This window comes from Henckelia pumila, unplaced genomic scaffold (genome assembly GCF_033568475.1).
Source record: "Henckelia pumila isolate YLH828 unplaced genomic scaffold, ASM3356847v2 CTG_461:::fragment_3, whole genome shotgun sequence".
Taxonomy (NCBI): domain Eukaryota; kingdom Viridiplantae; phylum Streptophyta; class Magnoliopsida; order Lamiales; family Gesneriaceae; genus Henckelia; species Henckelia pumila.
Genome location: NW_027331831.1, coordinates 8367678 through 8388993, shown reverse-complemented (window position 1 = coordinate 8388993; position 21316 = coordinate 8367678). Strand labels below are relative to the sequence as shown.

General features: G+C 37.8%; 1 protein-coding gene across 1 annotated transcript; it reads right to left on the bottom strand.

Annotated features, from left to right (window-relative positions):
* Nucleotides 1-18144: 18144 nt before the first annotated feature.
* LOC140871815 (protein NRT1/ PTR FAMILY 6.1) lies at nucleotides 18145-20683 on the bottom strand. The gene is made up of 4 exons (XM_073274543.1): nucleotides 20200-20683; nucleotides 19895-20112; nucleotides 19220-19800; nucleotides 18145-19131 (listed from the first exon to the last, which is right to left on the bottom strand). Exons 1-4 carry the CDS (start codon nucleotides 20453-20455, stop codon nucleotides 18270-18272), a joined length of 1917 nt encoding a protein of 638 aa, XP_073130644.1. The 5' UTR covers nucleotides 20456-20683; the 3' UTR covers nucleotides 18145-18269.
* Between the last annotated feature and the right edge of the window lie 633 nt (nucleotides 20684-21316).

The following is a 21316-nucleotide window of genomic DNA, read 5'->3' as shown; positions in this document are numbered from 1 at the left end:
GGAACAACTCATCGTGACTGAAATCGTATTGGTAATCATTGATACTTCAGATTTTGCAAAAGCAATCTCTCGAATACGAATATTTTTTTGCTACATTATATGTGTAATTATTTTGAGTCATTTTATTCTACGTAGATTGATTGTTAATATTTAATATATGTCATTGGTCCTATCACGTTTTAAGTTATTAAAATCTCACTTTCAATTATAATTTGTTCAGATACACCCTCCTCGTTCCTTGTTTTATGCGCTATATTGACATTTAATTTTCAAGACTTATAAGAGGTTTTAAATATTAGTTTTGTTATGCTGTCTATCAATTGTGTCAATCTCTTTGTCCATCATGTATAAAACACTCAACTATTGTATATGGTGGACACAGAGGTTGGCACGGTTGATGGACAACCTAGCAAAACTCTTTAAATATAGTTTTAGTTTTACTTGTTTTGCAGCTCTATTGACATTTTCAATATTTTTTTAGGCTTCTTATGTCTTTTTACAACTCACCTTGATAAATAATTTGCATCAATAATTTTTGTTCTAAGAATAGTTGCTAGTATTTAATATAGAATAATGCTAGAGGTACAACAAATATCGTGTACATCGATATTTACAACAAATATATCGTGAGATTTTGCTATTATATCGTGATATTTTATATTCAATTTATCATGAGATTTTGATAAATGGATTTTTTGTATTGAATTTTTTGTGTTGTACAAATTGATGTACAAATTTGGTTGTACATCTAGCATTGCTCATTTAATATATATGTAATTGATTTCCATATTAATTAAATATCATCGTGATTTCGTGGTTAATTAATTATAATTTATTAAAAAATTTAATTAAATAATAAATAAATAAATAAAATCAACTAAAAGAAGTGAAACGTAGATGGGTAATCAATCAAGAAAAAAATCTTCTGTTACAAAATTAATTGGTGTTACATTATGTGTTACACCAATTATTTCTTGACTCAATTTGTGTCCATATATTTCTTACAAGTAAATTAATCGCTAATATTTTATATATGTGTTGTAGTGTAATAATTGTCCTTGTTGGAAGAGCAATCATGACGCTTGAGATGTTGCGCGGTTTAAAAGATTTGAGCTAGATGAACTTGCGTTAGCACCTAAGATACATTTTTGCAAATCGACAAACAGTACTCGATCCTACAATATGTCATCGACTTCCGTGTTATTTAAGTAGCATAACAAATAGTTATCATGAATTACTTACTTTTTTAGGTTTCTAATTTCATATTCATGCTAATTAAATGAGTCGCAGTTTGAAGCAGTAGAATTAATATTATCATGTTCAAGTACTGATTCCTCTTCTCTCGTTGCATTTGCGAGCTCTTGATCAATCTGCTGCGCTGTTTGCTCTAATGGTATCCCATTTCCGCCATTGTTTTCCTGCAAGATTATAATAAATGCATGCAGCAGTAAGCGAAACTATGAGAAAATTCAAAATCATGAGCTTAATTCTCTCGAGTTTTCCAATAATGAACACATATTTCAGTATTGGATTAATTATTATTATTTTTAGAATGCATGACAGAAATATTTAGTTGGAAGTATTGTTAAAAAATAACAATTCCATCTTTAAAAAAACAAAAACAATTCCAAATATGCCCCACATTAATTATAACAAGTAAAGATATGTACACGCTCTGCACGTAAATTTAATTTTTATTTAAAATATAGTTTTATAATTATATAAAAAAACTTTTTATATAAAATATAATAAAATTAGAGTAATTTCAATTTTATATATGTTATGTTTTTTTTAATTTATGCCATATGCACACATCATATTTTACAACACCATGTGAAATTAATTTTTGAACCCATGATCATGTTGAGAAGAGAAAGTGTAAACTTAATTACCTTTAAATTCTATAATAAATAATAATACTCCAAGCAAAACAAACATTTATGGGATATTAAAGAAATTTCTTATCTCAAATCTGCTTGACAAGAATCTTATCAAACATTTTGTCAAACTTATTAAAACAATATGAATCATATGGATTTTAATTTGGATTAAAGGATTGGAGTTAACGATAGAAAAAATTCAATTCAAATATCATCTGATTCAATTGGAGAGAAATCAAAACCAAATTAAAACCAAGTACAATAAATAAACAAAATATATTTTACCTGTATGTTGTAGTTGGATTTCATCATTGTCCCCATTGTGGAAATGACATAAAGTATTAGAGTAGTGTTTGAAAGAGCTTCTAGAAAGCTCTTACAGTTCACATACATTTCACGTGTGTTTTGTATCTTTTGTAAGAAATTAAGGTGTTGAAAATTTGATGAGAATGGGAGGTATTATATTGTTCTGTGACCAGTAGTACATGTCCAAGATAGTGCGACGTGACCTGTAGCGTCCAAGATGATGCATGTGTAAAGTTGAAATGAAAGAAATGCATCATACATTTAGTCTGTTGAACCCTTTGCTCTTAATATAGTTATTTTACTCGAAAGAAAGTGCAAATAACTTCCCAGTAGAAACTTAAAACACTTGTTCCAAAATAGCCCAAATGAATCCTTTCATCCTAAAGCTTCCAGTTGAGGAAAACACGACCAGAAAAGTCAGATTCACAAACCTTCCCTGTTTTTCAAGTAAAAAATAACTTTCGGAAGTTTGTACGTGGTGTTTTATGGTGTTTGAATTCTGATGTTTATCGCCTTTATGACTCAGCTCTTGCTTTTGTTATTTTCATTTTGCTTGTATGGTGTTTATTCTACTTTCTTGTTTATCCACAATTATATTTTATTTTATATATTAATATTTCCTTTTCTTTAAGGCTGAAATGGTGAAACTTCGATCGACTCAGCTAGAAGAGAAAGTGTCCGCCTCTATTGTTGGTAATGTGCATCAGCCCAAAGATGTCAATATCATGACGCAATTTTTAGGCTCACGGTCTCGCTACGTTAAGGGCTTAGGTCCATTACCTAAACTATCTGTGGTAGGTGGTAGTGGAAAAATTATGAGTATGCAACAAATGACCGACGAGCAACAACATACTATAGATGAGCAACAAAAGACTATTAATAGTGATCATGAACAAAAATTTGATGCAATATTGCAACAACTTCAACAGGTCATTCCTGGTTTCTCTTTCCAGCCTCCACCAGCATCTTCGACTTGATCTCCTCCAGCATTTCCCTTGCCTCCCGAAACGACTATGTAGTTTTTTTTACAACTTTATCTTGTTAGTGTTTGGCAAGTTATGTTTTTTTTTTTTACAACATTCGACTAATTGTGTATCTTTGTCAAAAGCATTTGACTTATTATAATATAAGTAAATTGCACATCTATTGAATTTGATTATATTCAATTATTTTATTTGAGATTCATATTTAATAAGCTAAAAAACATTGATGCAGGAAAATAAAAAATATATAAGTAACTTTCTGCGACGCCTTTAAAATGTAGTCAAATGTTTAATATTTTTGCGACAAAAGAGTTGCGTTGCCAAATAATTAAAAAAAATAACCACAAATAACACTCTAAAAAATTAAAAATACGTTTCGCGACGCGTGGAAGACGTCGCCAAATAAAATACATTTGGCGATGTCCCTATGAGCCGTCACCAAATGCCCACGCCTTTCGTGACGTTGCACACAACGCGCCACCAAATGTAATATTGAAATTTGCCAACAATGTAGCCGCGACGCAGCACGGTGACGCGTTCTTGCGTCGCCAAGGCGTTGGCGGCGTGTTTATCCTTAGTCGTCAAAACGGGTCAGGTCCGTCGGTGTAGGAGATCGGTTAACTCGTGCCCGAAAACGCAGTGTAAATATTAAAATTTTTAAGATAAGAGATCCGAGCACTTGTGTAGCATTCAAAATCAAACAACCATAAGGTGTTTAGAAGTTTTACCTATCAATCTCAAAGATTGATTTATGGCTCCAACCAAGTTGATAAACAACTAGGCTCTTGAAATGGTAGACACTATCTACAAGCTTCCAAGAGCACACTTTGCTCAAAATGGATTCAACACTTCAAGCCTTCTAATTAGGTCCACGACGAGACGATCTAGATCCGCTCTAAATATGCACTAGAATATTTAGCGAATTTTGCATTGAGATTTTTCTTTTCTTCTTCCACAAAAATTGAAAGAAAAAACTTGGAGAATTTTGTATATGGTGTTCGGCCACCACTCACTACAAAAAATGGAATGGAATGTGTGTGTGTATATATTATTCAAATAATATATTAAAGATGAGGGATTAAATGAGTACAATTAAGTCATGCATGGAAAAGTTCAAAGCATGCATGGAAAATTGCACTCAAAGCTTTAACCCTTCACATTCCATATATATATATATATATTAACGTGTATATATATATATATATTCAAATGGCATTTTGAACTTATTTTAATTAATTATTAAACCTAACTCCATTTAAGTTTAATCAATTAATTAAATTCAACTTGAACTCATTCAAGTACACTAGTAACAATAATTATATAACACTATTTTATTTTAGCTCTACAAGACTCAATAGTGTTTAATTAATTCAACACTTAAATTAATTTAATTATTTGTACATTAAAATGTATACTAGTGTTAAATTAATTCAACACTTGAATTAATTAACTAAGTTCAAAATAATAGTTTAGAAAATCACCATTTTCATAAACTAATTATTTTAAGTCAACTTTTAATCTTGGAACACATTCACAAATTAAAAGTTACTTATTCAATTCATTCTTCAATTTAAAAGTCAAACTTATAATTTATTTTACTTATAAACTCCTTTATAAGTTGTTCAACACATTGAACTAATTTTAATCTCAACGGGATCTAGAAAGCTAGTACTTATGTGACCCTCAATGGTTCACTGATACCACTAGCAGTGGGTTCACATCTCCATGTGATTCGGGATCAACAAGTCCTTTATATGAGCATACCCTATATAGCTCCATTCTTATTAATCAACTCATTGATAATAAGAACGTCAGAAAACTCAAGTCTAATAGTACCCAACCAGTCATGTGAAACGTCTAGTAGCATCGCTTACATGACTCCCTAGGTATCAAATGATAGTGCCTGCAAGAACCAATCAATTATGGTTAAAGTACAGTACGGTCCCTTCAACTCATATATCCCGACCGATTCGACAACCATTGGTTTATTGAGAGTTGTCATTGAATCGATAACTATGTGTCATGCCGTAGTTGCATCGAAGGTGTAATTCAAGAAACCCCTTTCTTAAGTACCACCTACTCTGATCAGAGATTTCAAGCTACGTATGCATGAGATTACATAGGATATCCATACCCGTAGGTAAGCGGTGAATCCCCGACTACAATGCATTGACTCCTATATGTTTCTTCACAACACCCAACATTGCCACCTGATGACCCCAGATGAGTCGGTAAACAAGTCAAAGTGAAGCACTAGCATATAGAGTCTCCATGTTGTTCCGGGTCATAAGGACTAATGGTGTACAACCATAAACTAGGACTTCTCCACTCGATAAGTGAGAACCACTTGGAAAGTTCTTTAGGGAGGGTTGTTCAGTGCACTCTACAAGGAGCACCTATTTGCATGTTTGGACATCTCCATGTCCCCTACCAATGAAACATGGTACACACATCGCAAATACTAGTCTCAAGCTCGAGCGGCCTTTATCCTTTTTTATGGCGGCTGAATCGACTAGGAATAGTTTATAATATACAGTATTCCAAATATGAGTTTCATGATAGTCATCATATGACCATCTCATATTCTTTCTACTATTTGTATATTCAAGGGCTTTATCTATGCAGCTTGCATGAGTATACAGATAAAGATTTATCAAATTAAATAATGTCAAATATTATTAAAATAAAAATTGGCGTACAAGAGTTTTCTCAAGGACCATCGGCCAACACATTGGCTCGACGGGCACCTACTCTAACAGTCGGGCCAACCCGTCCCACCATGAAAAACTAACGGGTTGGGTTATGATTTTACTGGCTCGTTTGGAGACGGGTCATGGGTTAAGGCGGAGCGTCCTGCTAGTTTTTTTAAAAAAATAATTTTTATATATATTTTTTGAATTATGGGTATAAAAACACTTATTTTTAAATAATATTTTTTAAAAAATTTAAAATAGTATTTGATGTTTTTTTTAATATCTTACATTATTATTATTTTATGGTTAAATATTTATTTATATTATTCATATTATTTGAAAATGTGATTTTTTATCCAAAATATAATAGTTAACATCAAAATTTTATATGATTTGTTTGATTGTGACATTTATTGAAACGACCAAATATTCTAAAATAACGTATGCGGAATTATTTTTTTTTTTTTTTATAATACTAAGTAAAATACATGTACATACATGCCCATACATATATGCACAAAATAAACAGATTTAAAAATAACATAAATAAAATGCAACATTTCTTACTTGAACATCTGAGTCAAACTTACTAAAAAGACCGTCAAAACAATCAACTTAGAAATTTGCATGCAATAAAATTATTTAATAAAAATAATACTAAAATTCACCACTGAAAAGGCCTAAAAGTAATAAATAAGAAACAGATTTTAAAATTCTTGAAATATTCATGATGACTCAGACAATGGCCGCGGGGGATCACTGCATGTCTGCTCATACGTCCTCACCGCCGGTAGGCACTACATCATCCTCTACATACTCACCTGCACCATATAAGTGTAGTGAGCCTAGAGGCCCAACATGCTAACATAACAAAGATTTAAAATAATTTAAATCACTGAAATACTAATACATAACATATACATGAATGAGCATGCTTAAAAATCATGAATCATAACTCAAAATCTTGCTTAAACTTGATCTTAATTATAATCATATAATACATACATAAACAATGTTGAGCATAACTTTTTCTAACATCGCATGGTCATATCCATAGTGTAACCTTAAACTTAAATGGTTCGACTGATCAGTCTCTTAAAACCAACGTACGCGGCGGTGACGAATCACCTCTTACTGGTAGTAAACTACCCTTAACATATGGGGACTTGTCCCCCTTAAATTGTTACACTACTTCAACTTTCAACATAAAATTATTTTCTGGCTCAACCTTAACATTAAATCATGCCATAAAAATTATTTCATGAATGCATGTACTTAAATAAAAAGTGTGTACTTCATATATATTTAATTTAATTTTCATAATAAATAATAAGTACTTGAAATAACTTCCATGCATAAAATAATTAAATATATATTCAGGACACATGCTATTTTTTTTTTATGGGATTGTACTGAACTGCTGGCCCTAAACACTCAAGCCCATTTACTTAAAAATATGGCCCATTAACACTGAGACTGACCCAATAACTCAACTTAACCCCATTAACTTACATTTAAGTCCAAATAATTAATTCAAGCCCAATAAAATATTTCTGGATAGCCCACTTAATTTAATTACTTAATCAAGCCCAATTAAACACTTAAACTAAATAATAACTTAAAAATAAAAATACCCGAGTCCGACTAACTTAACCCAGACCCGGACCCACTAGACATGACCCATGACTTATTGGACCCGACCCGAACTCAAGACCCAACCCGGACCCAACTTAAAAACCATAAACCCGAACCCTTACTTCCTTTTCCCAATTCTGTTCGATCTTGCGCGCAGCAGCCTTCCATGGCTGTTGCCGCCGTGCTCCAGCCGCCCCTAGTCAGAGCACCACCCCATACACCTAGCCCACCTCAAGATGTTTCCAACAAGGTAAGAACCAGCCCAAACCGTTACCTACAGCCCTCACACGAAGCTCTACACCATGGCTATTCTCTATTCACGCGCAGGTAGGAGCAGTGGCAGCGTTTTCGATCGTGCCACTCGCTCCGACCACCAAAAATTGTGAAACCACTTGCAAAACTTAGCCAACATCTAGGGGTTTCCAATGCAATAAACCTTACCCAAAACCATGCCCAGAGGAGGGAGAACGAAGCATTCTCCCACAGCCCCAGAACCTGCGTGAGCCACCCATGACAGAATTCGATTTGTTTCGTTCCAGCCCTTCTCCAACCTTAATCGATCGACTAGCCCAAGTCCGACCCTAGGACATAAATGAATCTTGGCCTAGCAGCCATACACGCCCATGCTAAAATAAAAACGTGAGATGATGAAAAAAAAACCCAAGCAAACCATGCGCTTACAAACAAAAGTTCGAAAATTCAATCCATGTTTGTGCAAGACTTGATCGAAAATTCTCCTGATGCAAACACACACATACAAATATACTTACTGAAAATGTGCGAAATAAAGGAAGGAAACATGTCTTGCACCGTAGAATGAAAAGAAGAAGGCGTAGATGACGATTCTGGGACAACGGGGCGATGACAACCAACTTGGAGCTTGAAAAATCATTCAACAATGGAGGCTTGGAGCTAAAACCGACTGAAGAAGATGAAGGAGAGGTGGGGTTGGCGGCTGGGAGTTTTGAGCGTAGGATTTTGGGGTAGGTTTAGGGTAATTAGAATAAAATAAGGTTTAGGATAGTTAAATTAAATAGAAGATGTTATATATATATAATATACAACTTAAAACTCCAAATAAAAGTTAAAAAAATCTGATAACTAATTAAAATCCCGAAATATTAATTTTAGGGAATTTTAAAGGTAATTAAAAGTCAATATTTTGGCTAAATTTGGATAAAAACGGACTTCTAAAAATATATAAAATTAAATACTGATAATTTTGAGGAAATAAAACTCAAAATAATATTTTCGGGCTCCTAAAAGACTCATAAAATAATTTGGGTAGAAAGTTGTTATCTCATCCGTCCACGGTCCCGTCTACGCAATAAAATAATTAAATTTTCATAAATCATGAAAATCACTAATTATGGGTTAAATGCTTAAAAATAACTTAAAACATGCACAATTAATTTCACATAATTATTTAACCCATAATCTAAAATTCTAAATAAATAAAATCCCTAATTATGCATGCGAATTTACGTACTAAAAATACTGGGTGTTACAATTCTCCCCCCCTTAATTTGAATTTCGTCCTCGAAATTAAAGTACTTACCCGAACAACTCCGGGTAGCGAGTCCTCATGTCTGTCTCGGTCTCCCAAGTAGCTTCCTCCTCCGAGTGATTCAGCCACTGGACTCTGACCATCGGTATGACCCGCGACCTAAGTCTCCGCTCCTCCCTAGCCAAGATCCGTACTGACCTCTCCTCATAAACTAGATTAGGTGGCAACTGCAAGGGCTCGTAATTCAACACATGCGACGGGTTAGAGACATATCTCCAAAGCATGGATACATGAAAGACATCGTGCACTGCCGCAAGGCCTGGTGGTAAGGCCAAACGGTAGGCCAAAGTGCCAACTCTCTCCAAGATCTCATAAGGTCCAATATATCTCGGATTAAGCTTACCTCTCCGGCCAAATCGTACCACTCCCTTCATAGGTGACACTCTCAGAAACACGTGATCACCTATTGTGAACTCCAAATCTCGTCGTCGAGTATCTGCATAACTCTTCTGACGACTCTGAGCAGTCCTCATACGATCCGAATCTGAGTCACAATGTCAGCTATCTGCTGCACGATCTCAGGACCCAATAAAATCCTCTCACCAACCTCATCCCAATGCACAAGAGATCTGCATCTCCTCCCGTACAATGCTGCATAAGGAGCCATACCTATAGACGACTGAAAACTGTTGTTATAGGTAAACTCCACTAATGGCAGTTTAGTCTCCCACGAGCCCTGAAATTCGATGACACAAGCTCTCAGTAGATCCTCGAGAACCTGGATCACTCTCTCAGACTGATCATCTGTCTGGGGATGGAACGTTGTACTGAACAAAAGTCTAGTCCCCAATGCTGTGTGCAAACTCTTTCAAAATGCAGACGTAAATCTCGGATCTCTGTCTGATACTATCGACACTGGTATGCCATGCAGTCTAACAATCTCCTTGATGTAAAGCTCTGCATACTGTGTCAACGAGTAAGTAGTCCTCACTGGCAAGAAATGAGCTGACTTGGTGAGTCTATCCACGATCACCCAAATAGCTGTGCTCCCTCTGTTACTCCTCGGAAGGCCAACTACGAAATCCATCGTGATGTTCTCCCACTTCCATACCGGAATGGATAGAGGATTAAGAAGCCCTGCTAGACGCTGATGCTCTGCCTTGACCTGCTGACAAGTCAAGCACTCTGATACGAATCGTGCGATATCACTCTTCATGCCGGGCCACCAATACAAAGTCTGCAAATCCTTATACATCTTCGTACTTCCTGGATGAATGGAATACGGAGATGTGTGAGCCTCTGTCAGGATCTCAGTCCTCAGCTGATCAATGTTCGGGACACACAATCGACCACTGTACTGAATAATGCCATCACTGACAGTAAAAAGAAGATTTCCCTTAGCCTCATCCCTCTGCACCAACCGCTGTAACTCCTCATCTGTAGGCTGTCCATCCCTGATCCGATCTCGTAGAACTGGCTGCACCGTCAACACTGACAAGCTCGGTGCATGACCACTCGAGTAAAACTCCAAACCAAACCCCTGAATCTCGCTCTGCAGTGGTAACTGCACTGTCAAACACGATACCACTGTCGACTTCCGACTCAAAGCATCGGCCACTACATTAGCCTTACCTGGATGGTAGCTAATGTCGCAGTCGTAATCCTTCACCAACTCCAACCATCTCCGTTGCCTCATGTTTAACTCCTTCTGAGTGAAGAAGTACTTGAGGCTCTTATGATCCGTGAAAATCTTGCACTTCTCGCCATACAGATAGTGCCTCCAGATTTTTAAAGCGAAGACCACTGCTGCTAACTTCAAATCATGTGTCGGGTAGTTCTGCTCGTGAATCTTCAACTGCCTCGACGCATAAGCAATAACCTTACCACACTGCATAAGTACTGCGCCTAAACCTAGCTTAGACGCGTCGGTGTATACCACTAACTCCTCGTGTGGTACTGCCATCGCCAACACCGGTGCGGTAGTGAGTGCTTCCTTCAGCTGATCGAAGCTCCTCTGACAGTTTGGACTCCAAATAAACTTCGCATTCTTCTTGGTTAAGGAAGTCAAGGGTACTGCAATAGAGGAAAAACTCTTGATGAACTTCCTATAGTATCCTGCCAAACCCAAGAAACTGCGAATCTCCGAAGCATTCCTCGAAATACCCCATTTTTGCACTGCCTCAACCTTCGACTGATCCACTGCAATCTCATCTCTAGAAATAATGTGGCCAAGAAATGTCATCTGCTCAAGCCAAAACTCGCACTTGCTGAACTTGGCATACAACCGATGCTCCCTCAAAGTCTGCAAGGCTGTCTGTAGATGCTGCCTATGCTCCTCAACGCTCCTAGAGTAGATCAAGATATCATCAATGAAGACTATGATGAACTGATCAAGATACGGCTGAAATACCCGGTTCATGAGATCCATGAAAATCGCTGGAGCATTGGTCATCCCAAATGGCATTACTAAGAACTCGTAATGCCCATAACGTGTCCGGAAAGCAGTCTTGGACACATCTGCCTCTCTAACTCGCAGCTGATGATAACCAGATCGCAGATCGATCTTGGAGAACACTGAAGCTCCCTGCAACTGATCAAATAAGTCATCTATCCTCGGCAGTGGGTACTTATTCTTCACTGTGACTCTGTTGAGCTCTCGATAATCGATGCACAGTCTCATACTGCCATCCTTCTTCTTCACAACACTGGAGCTCCCCATGGAGAAAAGCTAGGACGAACAAAGCCTTTCTCTAATAACTCCTGAATCTGCTCCTTCAACTCTTTCATGTCGGTAGGAGCAAGTCTGTACTGTGCCTTTGAGATAGGCACAGTGTCTGGCAATAAGTCGATATTGAACTCCACCTCTCTCACTGGTGGAATCCCTGCAACATCCTCCGGAAAGACGTCCGAAAAGTCACGAACTACCTCTATCTCTGATAATGATCTACTGGCTGGTTCTGAGGCCGTGACAATACTCGCTAGGAAACCTCGGCAACCCCGTTTCAACAGCTTCCTCGCCTGAATAAGAGATATCACCTGAGGAATATCACTGCTCTGAGATGCATGAAAAGTAAACGGGTCGCCTCCCGGTGGTTTCACTGACACTGTCCTCCGACGAAAATCAATCGAAGCTCCATTGACTGTCAACCAGTCCATACCCAATATCAAATCAAAACCGCTCAACGGCAAAACCACTACATCTGCGCGAATGGAGTGCCCCTGCAGCTCCAACTCCAGCTCTCGAATGACACTAGAGGTAAAAATAATCTGTCCTGATGGCATAGTGACATCATAACCACTGTCGGCAATCTCAGGTGTGATGCCTATCCGTCTGATAAACTCTAGGGAGATAAATGAATGCGTAGCCCTTGAATCTAGCAACGCAAACATGGAGTTGCCTCCAACTAGAATTCTCCCTGCACGCAGAAGAATCCCAACAACTTCATACTACTACTAAACTTTTTCCCCAAAGATGAGTCACTAATAACCCTTAATTCTAATCACAAGTAAAACATGTTTCCTATTATAACATGCACATAGAAAATCCCAAATAACAAATTATTCCACAAAGAGAAATCGAAATTCTTAACCAAAGGAAGAAATCATAAAATACTAGGGGTAAGATATACCGGTGATCAAGGAGGTATCTGGGTCTGCCTCCTCAGCCTGCATCACGAACACTCTCCCTGTAGTGTTCTTCTTCCTCGGGCAATTGGCCATCTGGTGCCCTGGCTTCTTACAATGAAAACAGACGCCCGCTCCTAGAAGACATGGTCCTGGATGCATCTTCTGGCACTTCGGACAAGTAGGATATCCTCCAGCATTAGGAGCCCCGCCCCTAGGCTGCTGTCTCTGCTGCTGTGGCTTCTGCTGGTTCGGGCCCTTAGACGGCCCAGTATACTGCTTCTTCACAGAAAGCTGCGAAGATGGTCGCTGATATCTAGACTGAAATTGCCTCTTACCCTGCTGCTCCCTGTGGATCTCTCTCCTACCATCCTCCGAACGCAAAGTTCTACTGACTGCCGTCTCATAAGTAGGGACGTCCGCCATACGAACGTCATGCTTGATCTCCGCCCTGAGCCCCTCAATAAACTTTCTCATCTTCTCAGGTGCACTGTCAACAATCAGCGGCACAAGGTTGTCAGCCCCTCTCGAACTGTCGGATGTACTCCACAACTGTCTTGTCTTCCTGTCGGAGACTCATGAAATCTTGAATCATGCTACTGCGCATGTCTTCAGTGAATACTTGGAGAAAAACATCCTCCGGAAGTCTGTCCATCGCAAAGTAGTCAGATTCACTCCCCGTGATGCACTCTCCCACCATAAGTCTGCATCACCCTTCAGCATGTACACTGCGCACCTCACCTTGTCCGCATCAGTCAAACCCATGTAAGCAAAGATGCTCTCCAAAGAATGGATCCACCCCTCAGCAATGAGTGGATCTGTGGCACCTGCGAACTCCTTAGGTCCCTTCTTCTGGAACCTCTCCGCCACGTCCTCATCATGGGACAGTCTCGGACGTGCTGCCTGCTGCTCCAACAGAGCAGTAATCCCAGCCATCATGTTTGCATTGGCCTGTTCCAATGCTGATAGAGGGTTTTGCGGAGGTGGGGATCCTCCACGCCTATTCACTGGTCTCGGAGGCATTCTACACCACCACATATTTTTTTACGTAAATCGACATGCATAACTAAGTACTTAAAGATTTTTTGCTAACATAAATGCTTAAGTCTTAAACAGGATACTACTAAATCATACTAAAAGCAATTAAAACTTACAGACCGATAGCGTGGATTTCTGAGCTCGCATAGCAGTGATGACCCCTCCAAGAACGCGGCTCTGATACCAATTGAAACGACCAAATATTCTAAAATAACGTATGCGGAATTTTTTTATTTTTTTTTATAATACTAAGTAAAATACATGTACATACATGCCCATACATATATGCACAAAATAAACAGATTTAAAAATAACATAAATAAAATACAACATTTCTTACTTGAACATCTGAGTCAAACTTACTAAAAATACCGTCAAAACAATTAACTTAGAAGTTTGCATGCAATAAAATTATTTAATGAAAATAATACTAAAATTCACCACTGAAAAGACCTAAAAGTAATAAATAAGAAACAGAGTTTAAAATTCTTGAAATATTCATGATGACTCAGAAAACGGCCGCGGGGGATCACTGCATATCTGCTCATACGTCCTCACCGCCGGTAGGTACTACATCATCCTCTACATACTCACCTGCACCATATAAGTGTAGTGAGTCTAGAGGCCCAACATGCTAACATAACAAGGATTTAAAATAATTTAAATAACTGGAATACTAATACATAACATATACATGAATGGGCATGCTTAAAAATCATGAATCATAACTCAAAATCTTGCTTAAACTTGATCTTAATTATAATCATATAATACATACATAAACAATGTTGAGCATAACTTTTTCTAACATCGCATGGTCATATCCATAGTGTAACCTTAAACTTAAATGGTTCAATTGATCAGTCTCTTAAAACCAACGTACGCGGCGGTGACGAATCACCTCTTACTGGTAGTAAACTACCCTTAACATATGAGGACTTGTCTCCCTTAAATTGTCACACTACTTCAACTTCCAACATAAAATTATTTTCTGGCTCAACCTTAACATTAAATCATGCCATAAAAATTATTTCATGAATGCATGTACTTAAATAAAAAGTGTGTCCTTCATATATATTTAATTTAATTTTCATAATAAATAATAAGTACTTGAAATAACTTCCATGCATAAAATAATTAAATATATATTCAGGACACATGCTATTTTTTTTTTCATGGGATTGTACTGAACTGCTGGCCCTAAACACTTAAGCTCATTTACTTAAAAATATGGCCCATTAACACTGAGACTGGCCCAATAACTCAACTTAACCCCATTAACTTACATTTAAGCCCAAATAATTAATTCAAGCCCAATAAAATATTTTTGGATAGCCCACTTAATTTAATTACTTAATCAAGCCCAATTAAACACTTAAACTAAATAATAACTTAAAAATAAAAATACCAGAGCCCGACTAACTTAACCCTGACCCGAACCCACTAGACATGACCCATGACTTATTGGAACCGACCCGGACTCAAGACCCAACCCGGACCCAACTTAAAAACCATAAACCCGAACCCTTACTTCCTTTTCCCAATTCTGTTCGGTCTTGCGCGCAGCAGCCTTCCATGGCTGTTGCCGCCGTGCTCCGGCCACCCCTGGCCGAAGCACCACCCCATACACCTAGCCCACCTCAAGATGTTTCCAACAAGGTAAGAACCCGCCCAAACCGTTACCTACAGCCCTCACACGAAGCTCTACACCATGGCTATACTCTATTCGCGCGCAGGTAGGAGCAGTGGCAGCGTTTTCGATCGTGCCACTCGCTCCGACCACCAAAAATCGTGAAACCACTTGCAAAACTTAGCCAACATCTCAACAAACCTTACCCAAAATCATGCCCGGAGAAGGGAGAACGAAGCATTCTCCCACAGCCCCAGAACCTGTGCGAGCCACCCATGACAGAATTCGATTTGTTTCGTTCCAGCCCTTCTCCAACCTTAACCGATCGACTAGCCCAAGTCTGACCCTAGGACATCCATGAATCTTGGCCTAGCAGCCATACACGCCCATGCTAAAATAAAAACGTGAGATGATGAAAAAAAACCCAAGCAAACCATGCGCTTACAAACAAAAGTTCGAAAATTCAATCCATGTTTGTGCAAAACTTTGATCGAAAATTATCCTGATGCAAACACACACATACAAATATATTTACTGAAAAGGTGCGAAATAAAGGAAGGAAACATGCCTTGCATCGTAGAATGAAAAGAAGAAGGCGTAGATGACGATTCTGGGACAACGGGGCGATGACAACCAACTTGGAGCTTGAAAAATCATTCAACAATGGAGGCTTGGAGCTAAAACCGACTGAAGAAGATGAAGGAGAGGTGGGGTTGGCAGCTGGGAGTTTTGAGCGTAGGATTTTGGGGTAGGTTTAGGGTAATTAGAATAAAATAAGGTTTAGGATAATTAAATTAAATATAAGATGTTATATATATAAAATATACAACTTAAAACTCCAAATAAAATTTAAAAAAATCTGATAACTAATTAAAATCCCGAATATTAATTTTAGGGAATTTTAAAGGTAATTAAAAGTCAATATTTTGGCTAAATTTGGATAAAAACGGACTTCTAAAAATATATAAAATTAAATACTGATAATTTTGTGGAAATAAAACTCAAAATAATATTTTCGGGCTCCTAAAAGACTCATAAAATAATTTGGGTAGAAAGTTGTCATCTCGTCCGTCCACGGTCCCGTCTACGCAATAAAATAATTAAATTTTCATAAATCATGAAAATCACTAATTATGGGTTAAATGCTTAAAAATAACTTAAAACATGCACAATTAATTTCACATAATTATTTAACCCATAATCTAAAATTTTAAATAAATAAAATTCCTAATTATGCATGCAAATTTACGTACTAAAAATACTGGGTGTTACATTTATTATTGGTTATTGTGTAACATTTTTTATATATATTTTTCGATTTCAAATACTAATGTTGTTTTTTGAATTTTTTTTTAAAAAATATTGGCGGGTTGACCCGTCTAGACAGCAACTTGGGGCGGGGCGGGGTTTTGTTTTTATGGCCCGTTTAGAGGTGGGCCTATACGGGTCAACTCAAACGGGTCGTGGTTCGGGGTGGGACGGCCATCTTGACAGCTCTACTTTTTAGCTTATCCTTAACAAAATTTTCAAAATTAGAGAACCCCTAGCAACGCGAATTAAAAAAAAAACTTAGGGAGTGTTTGTTCAATATAATCAGTTTGCGGAGAAGTTAGATTTCAAAAAAAATTATAAACCATGTTGTTCGTTAACTGTCGAAGTTAAAAGAAAATGAGAATTTACGGTATTTTTGTAAAATTCATTAAGGCTTCACCAAATTGATTGAGAATTAGTTAGTTAAATACTAGTAGACAATTTCAAACTATCTTCTTGAGATTTATTTAAATCATGTTTTTTTTTTTTTTTTTTGTAGTATATGATTTATGAGATTTTTTTTAAAAAAAACAATTAAAAAAACTCATAATTATTATGTCCAAATATTAAAAAACTGTTCTATATATATATATATATATATATATATATTTAATAATGTTAAAGACACATACAAATATATAATATCGTGTATGTCGTTTATATCGTGAGATTTTGCTATTATATCGCAACATTTTATATTTTGTGTAGAAAATTTTAATTTTGGTATTTAGTTTTTGTTATGTAATGTTGATGTATATGTACTATGTAGTATCATTTTATATACTTTTAAATAAAACTTGTAAAAAAAAGTCGAATAGAACAAAGGAAAGATTTAGGTTCATGAGACACGGGTCAAAATTGGACCAAAGCCTATATAATGAAACGAGCCCACTATGGAGTTGGGCCTAGCTAAAGGTATAGGATTGCCTCTAATTTGACGAGAGGAAGGGACCACATTTTATGTATCATTATCAATAGCAAAAGAGATAATTAACTTTATATATGGGTTTACATTAATTACCTAAAGCAAAAGCAAAAGTATATGTCTACGTTAATTACCCAAAAAATTAGGTTTACACTCTATACTTAGGCTCTTTATATGATTCCATGGTATAGCTATGTTGTATGGGGTCTTTGCCTCTTTGGAGTATGTACTTGCTTTTGCTCTCTTGGAATTTTACTCATTTATTTGCCTGGACTATTTAAGACACAGAATAATATGCCAACTTGTGTCATACTATCATTAACTTGGTCAGGCATCGACTCAGGAAGTCGATGAATAGTTGGGCCCTTCCCTTAATTTGCTGGTCAAAGATTTTCTAAACCGTGTCCTTGATCTTTATTTCTATTTTATTAATTAAAAAGCCAATAACTTGATGTTTGTGATGGCCTTGTAACATTCTTTTTAAGAAAATGCTGCACGGTTACACACCGTTTTTGAAATTACAAAATTATCCCAATAAAAATGTTTTCGTGAGTGCCAATTGCATGTCCATGTAGCATAAACCTTCTTTTTATTTTATCATTCTTTTGGAAATATCTGAGAAAAGTGGTGAGCACTAAAACTTTTAAAGCTACAACATAAGATGGCTGTTGTAAGTATGTATGTATGAATCATATACTCAACACCTGAAAAGCGCTAGGCTATGTGCCATGCTCTGCCTACATCCCATTTGTTGCTTGCTCCTTGGTTTCCGACACTTCTTTTGTTCTGTATTGATACCTACGTGCTGCGTACAAGAATACACAGAAATTTACGACACTCAAGACCGTAAGAAGCCAGTAAAAGTAATCAAATCTGCCTGTATTTATGTTCTGTGCCAGCCACGAGGGTCTCCCTTGCTCTGCGTCCCCTGTCGCTGCTTTCACGATGTTGTTCAATATGGTGGCTCCGAAGCAACCCAATCCCCCGGCAACTGCAGCGTATGCGGATCCTATACTTCTCATGGCGTCTGGAGCCTCTTCATACAGGAATTCGAGCAATCCCACGATGCAAAACACCTCGGCAATCCCTATGAGGCAGTACTGGATCAAGAGCCAGTACGCGCTCAGTTTCGGCATTGGAGTCAAGAAACTGGCATCGTAGCCATGTTGTATGGAGTAATGTCGTCTATAACTCTCGAAGATGGCGGCCACGGCCACCGATAGGATCGAAACTGCTAGACCGATGCCGACCCTTTGAAGCTGAGAGGCGCCGTGTGGATGACCGGTGATTCGCCTGGAAACTGGGACGAATACGGAGTAGTACAGCGACAGCAGTAGGAATATGCTGAGGCCGGGGAAGACTGGCATGCACGTGACGGGGAGTTTCAGCCGACCGATATGAGTGTTCAGTGTGTATGCTTGCTGGACTGATAGAGTCAAGAACTCTGTTAAGATTAGATTGAGCATGATGGTGCAAGTTGGGATTGGGATGAGTTTCACAAGAATTTTCACTTCTTCTACTTGAGTCACAGTGCAAAGTCTCCATGGACTTGGACAGGGGCCATCTTCTTTCAGCCTCAGAGCTGCTTTGTCCAAACATCTGTGGGTTTTCAAAAATGGTATCATATCAATCGCTAAAATCTTGATGGCTGGAAGAGTCTGGGGGAATATCAATCTTTAAACGTTACCTGAAATCATCGGTGTGGGCGATCTTGGAGCTACCTTTTATGGCGGATCTTTTCCCCTGAAGCTCATACAAGCCCACAAACTCGCTGCTGTGAAAAGAATCGTTTCTCTTCCGAAAGGCGGCGACTAGGACTTGTGCCACACGGGTCAAGGGGCTGCCACCGGGCAGCCTGTGCCTATAAAGAGGAGTGCCCAGAAAGAAAACAAGATTGGACATGCCCATGGCTATGGCCAATGAACCAAAAGCAGAGCCCCAACCATGTTTGATTTGAAGGTACACAACTCCTGTGAATGCCACAATGGCCCCGACCGTGACCGAGAGGTAGAAGAAGTTGAAAAATCTGTCGAGGTGGGTTTTGTAGTCCCTATCTCTTTCATCGAATTGATCGGCGCCGAAGGAAGAGACGCAGGGCCTAATGCCAGCAGCCCCAAATCCGGTCACGTATAGGACTGTGTAAAGGTAAAGCATCTGCCAAGATTTCGCAGGCTCGCAATTCCCTAAAAGAAGCGCAATCTGATTGCACTCGTCTTGGTTGGGCATCAGATTCTTCATCGTTGCGCATATGGTTATTCCTGTTAGACCCTCCAAGAAACAACAACAACAACAAAAAAAAACATTCAAAACGAAGTTTCAAGCTGATTCAAATCAAACCAAGAGAAGCGCACCGTGCACGTACCGCAAGATAGATAGTGGTGAAAATGGCTATCGTCCAGTATCTCCCAAGATATGCATCAGCCAAGAAACCACCCAAGACAGAGGATGCCTGCGATATCCCCAAGAAATTGTTCACTGCGTTGGCCGAAACCTCGAAAGGTCGATGCATAACGTAGAACATAAAAGCCACCATGTTAACCGAGAGCCCGAAGTAAGCCATTCTCTCCGCCATCTCATTCCCTGCAGCAAGAAGAACCAACATACCAACACCACCACATGGCAAAAAAAAGGATCGAAACAAAAAGAAACATCTGTCCATATACTCACCAAAAATGAAGAAAGCAGCAATCCACCCACCGGTCTTGGACATTTTGTATTCAGAAATAGGCTTCCCCTGGATGTTAACCGGTGTGGCTCCGCCAGGTGTGTACCCACCTCCAAGCGCAGACATCCGCCTGTCATCTGATTCAAGAAAATACAGCCCCAGCTTTTTCCTCCTACTGGAGTCTTCCTGCGCATGATATTGATCAATTTGTACTAACTCAGTGGACTTGATTTCTCTAGCGCCACCATCAAGATCCATCTCGGCTAGCCAGCCAGCCAGCCACCCCCACACTAGCTAACTCAGAATTTATATGCTTGCTTGTTAATGGCTAGCTACGAGATAAAATCTCTAAAGATCGATATATATACAAAAATTAATGTGGCCACTGAAGTTGATTCATCGCTATGACCCAGCTAGAGTGAGAACAGATGAAAACTACGCATTTGCATGTCAATAAATGCAGGCAACAGGCGAAGTTGGGGTTAATAATGAAGAGATATGTAATCATAATAATCAACCCACTCTCAAAACCACAAAAAGGGACGTCTTGGATCTGGCATTTCCTATGACTGGCCTATATCAATGGTTCTTGCATGTGTGCCTCACCACTCGCCCCGTGGACCACGGTTCACAGTTCGGTTTCGTTCGGTTTGAATTTGTTAGTCTCAAAATTAGAAAAAACGATTTTAAGATAGCGTTTGCAACCTCTAAATATAAGTGATTATGTATTTTTCTTCACAGATTTGTTAAAAATAAAATTTCATAATCAATTATATATAGAGATTGCAAATATGCCTAAATATATTTAATTGTATTGTGGATATATATATTTGCTTTAGTTTCAATTTTACTCTATAATCTAGTCATTTTGAACATTCAAAAGTCGTGCTAATTGGATGGAACGATTTCTAATATATGGAATTTCGATTATAATTCTATTGTTAAGAATGAAACAATAAATAAAATCAGAAATCCAAACACTACTTATTTACATATTAAATATATAAATTAGAATGAATTTTTAATGACATTATTATTGTCTATTGAGATAGATTTGAAACACATCATAAGTAACATAGAATACTATTTAAACGTGAAATCAGTGGGTTTGAAATTTTG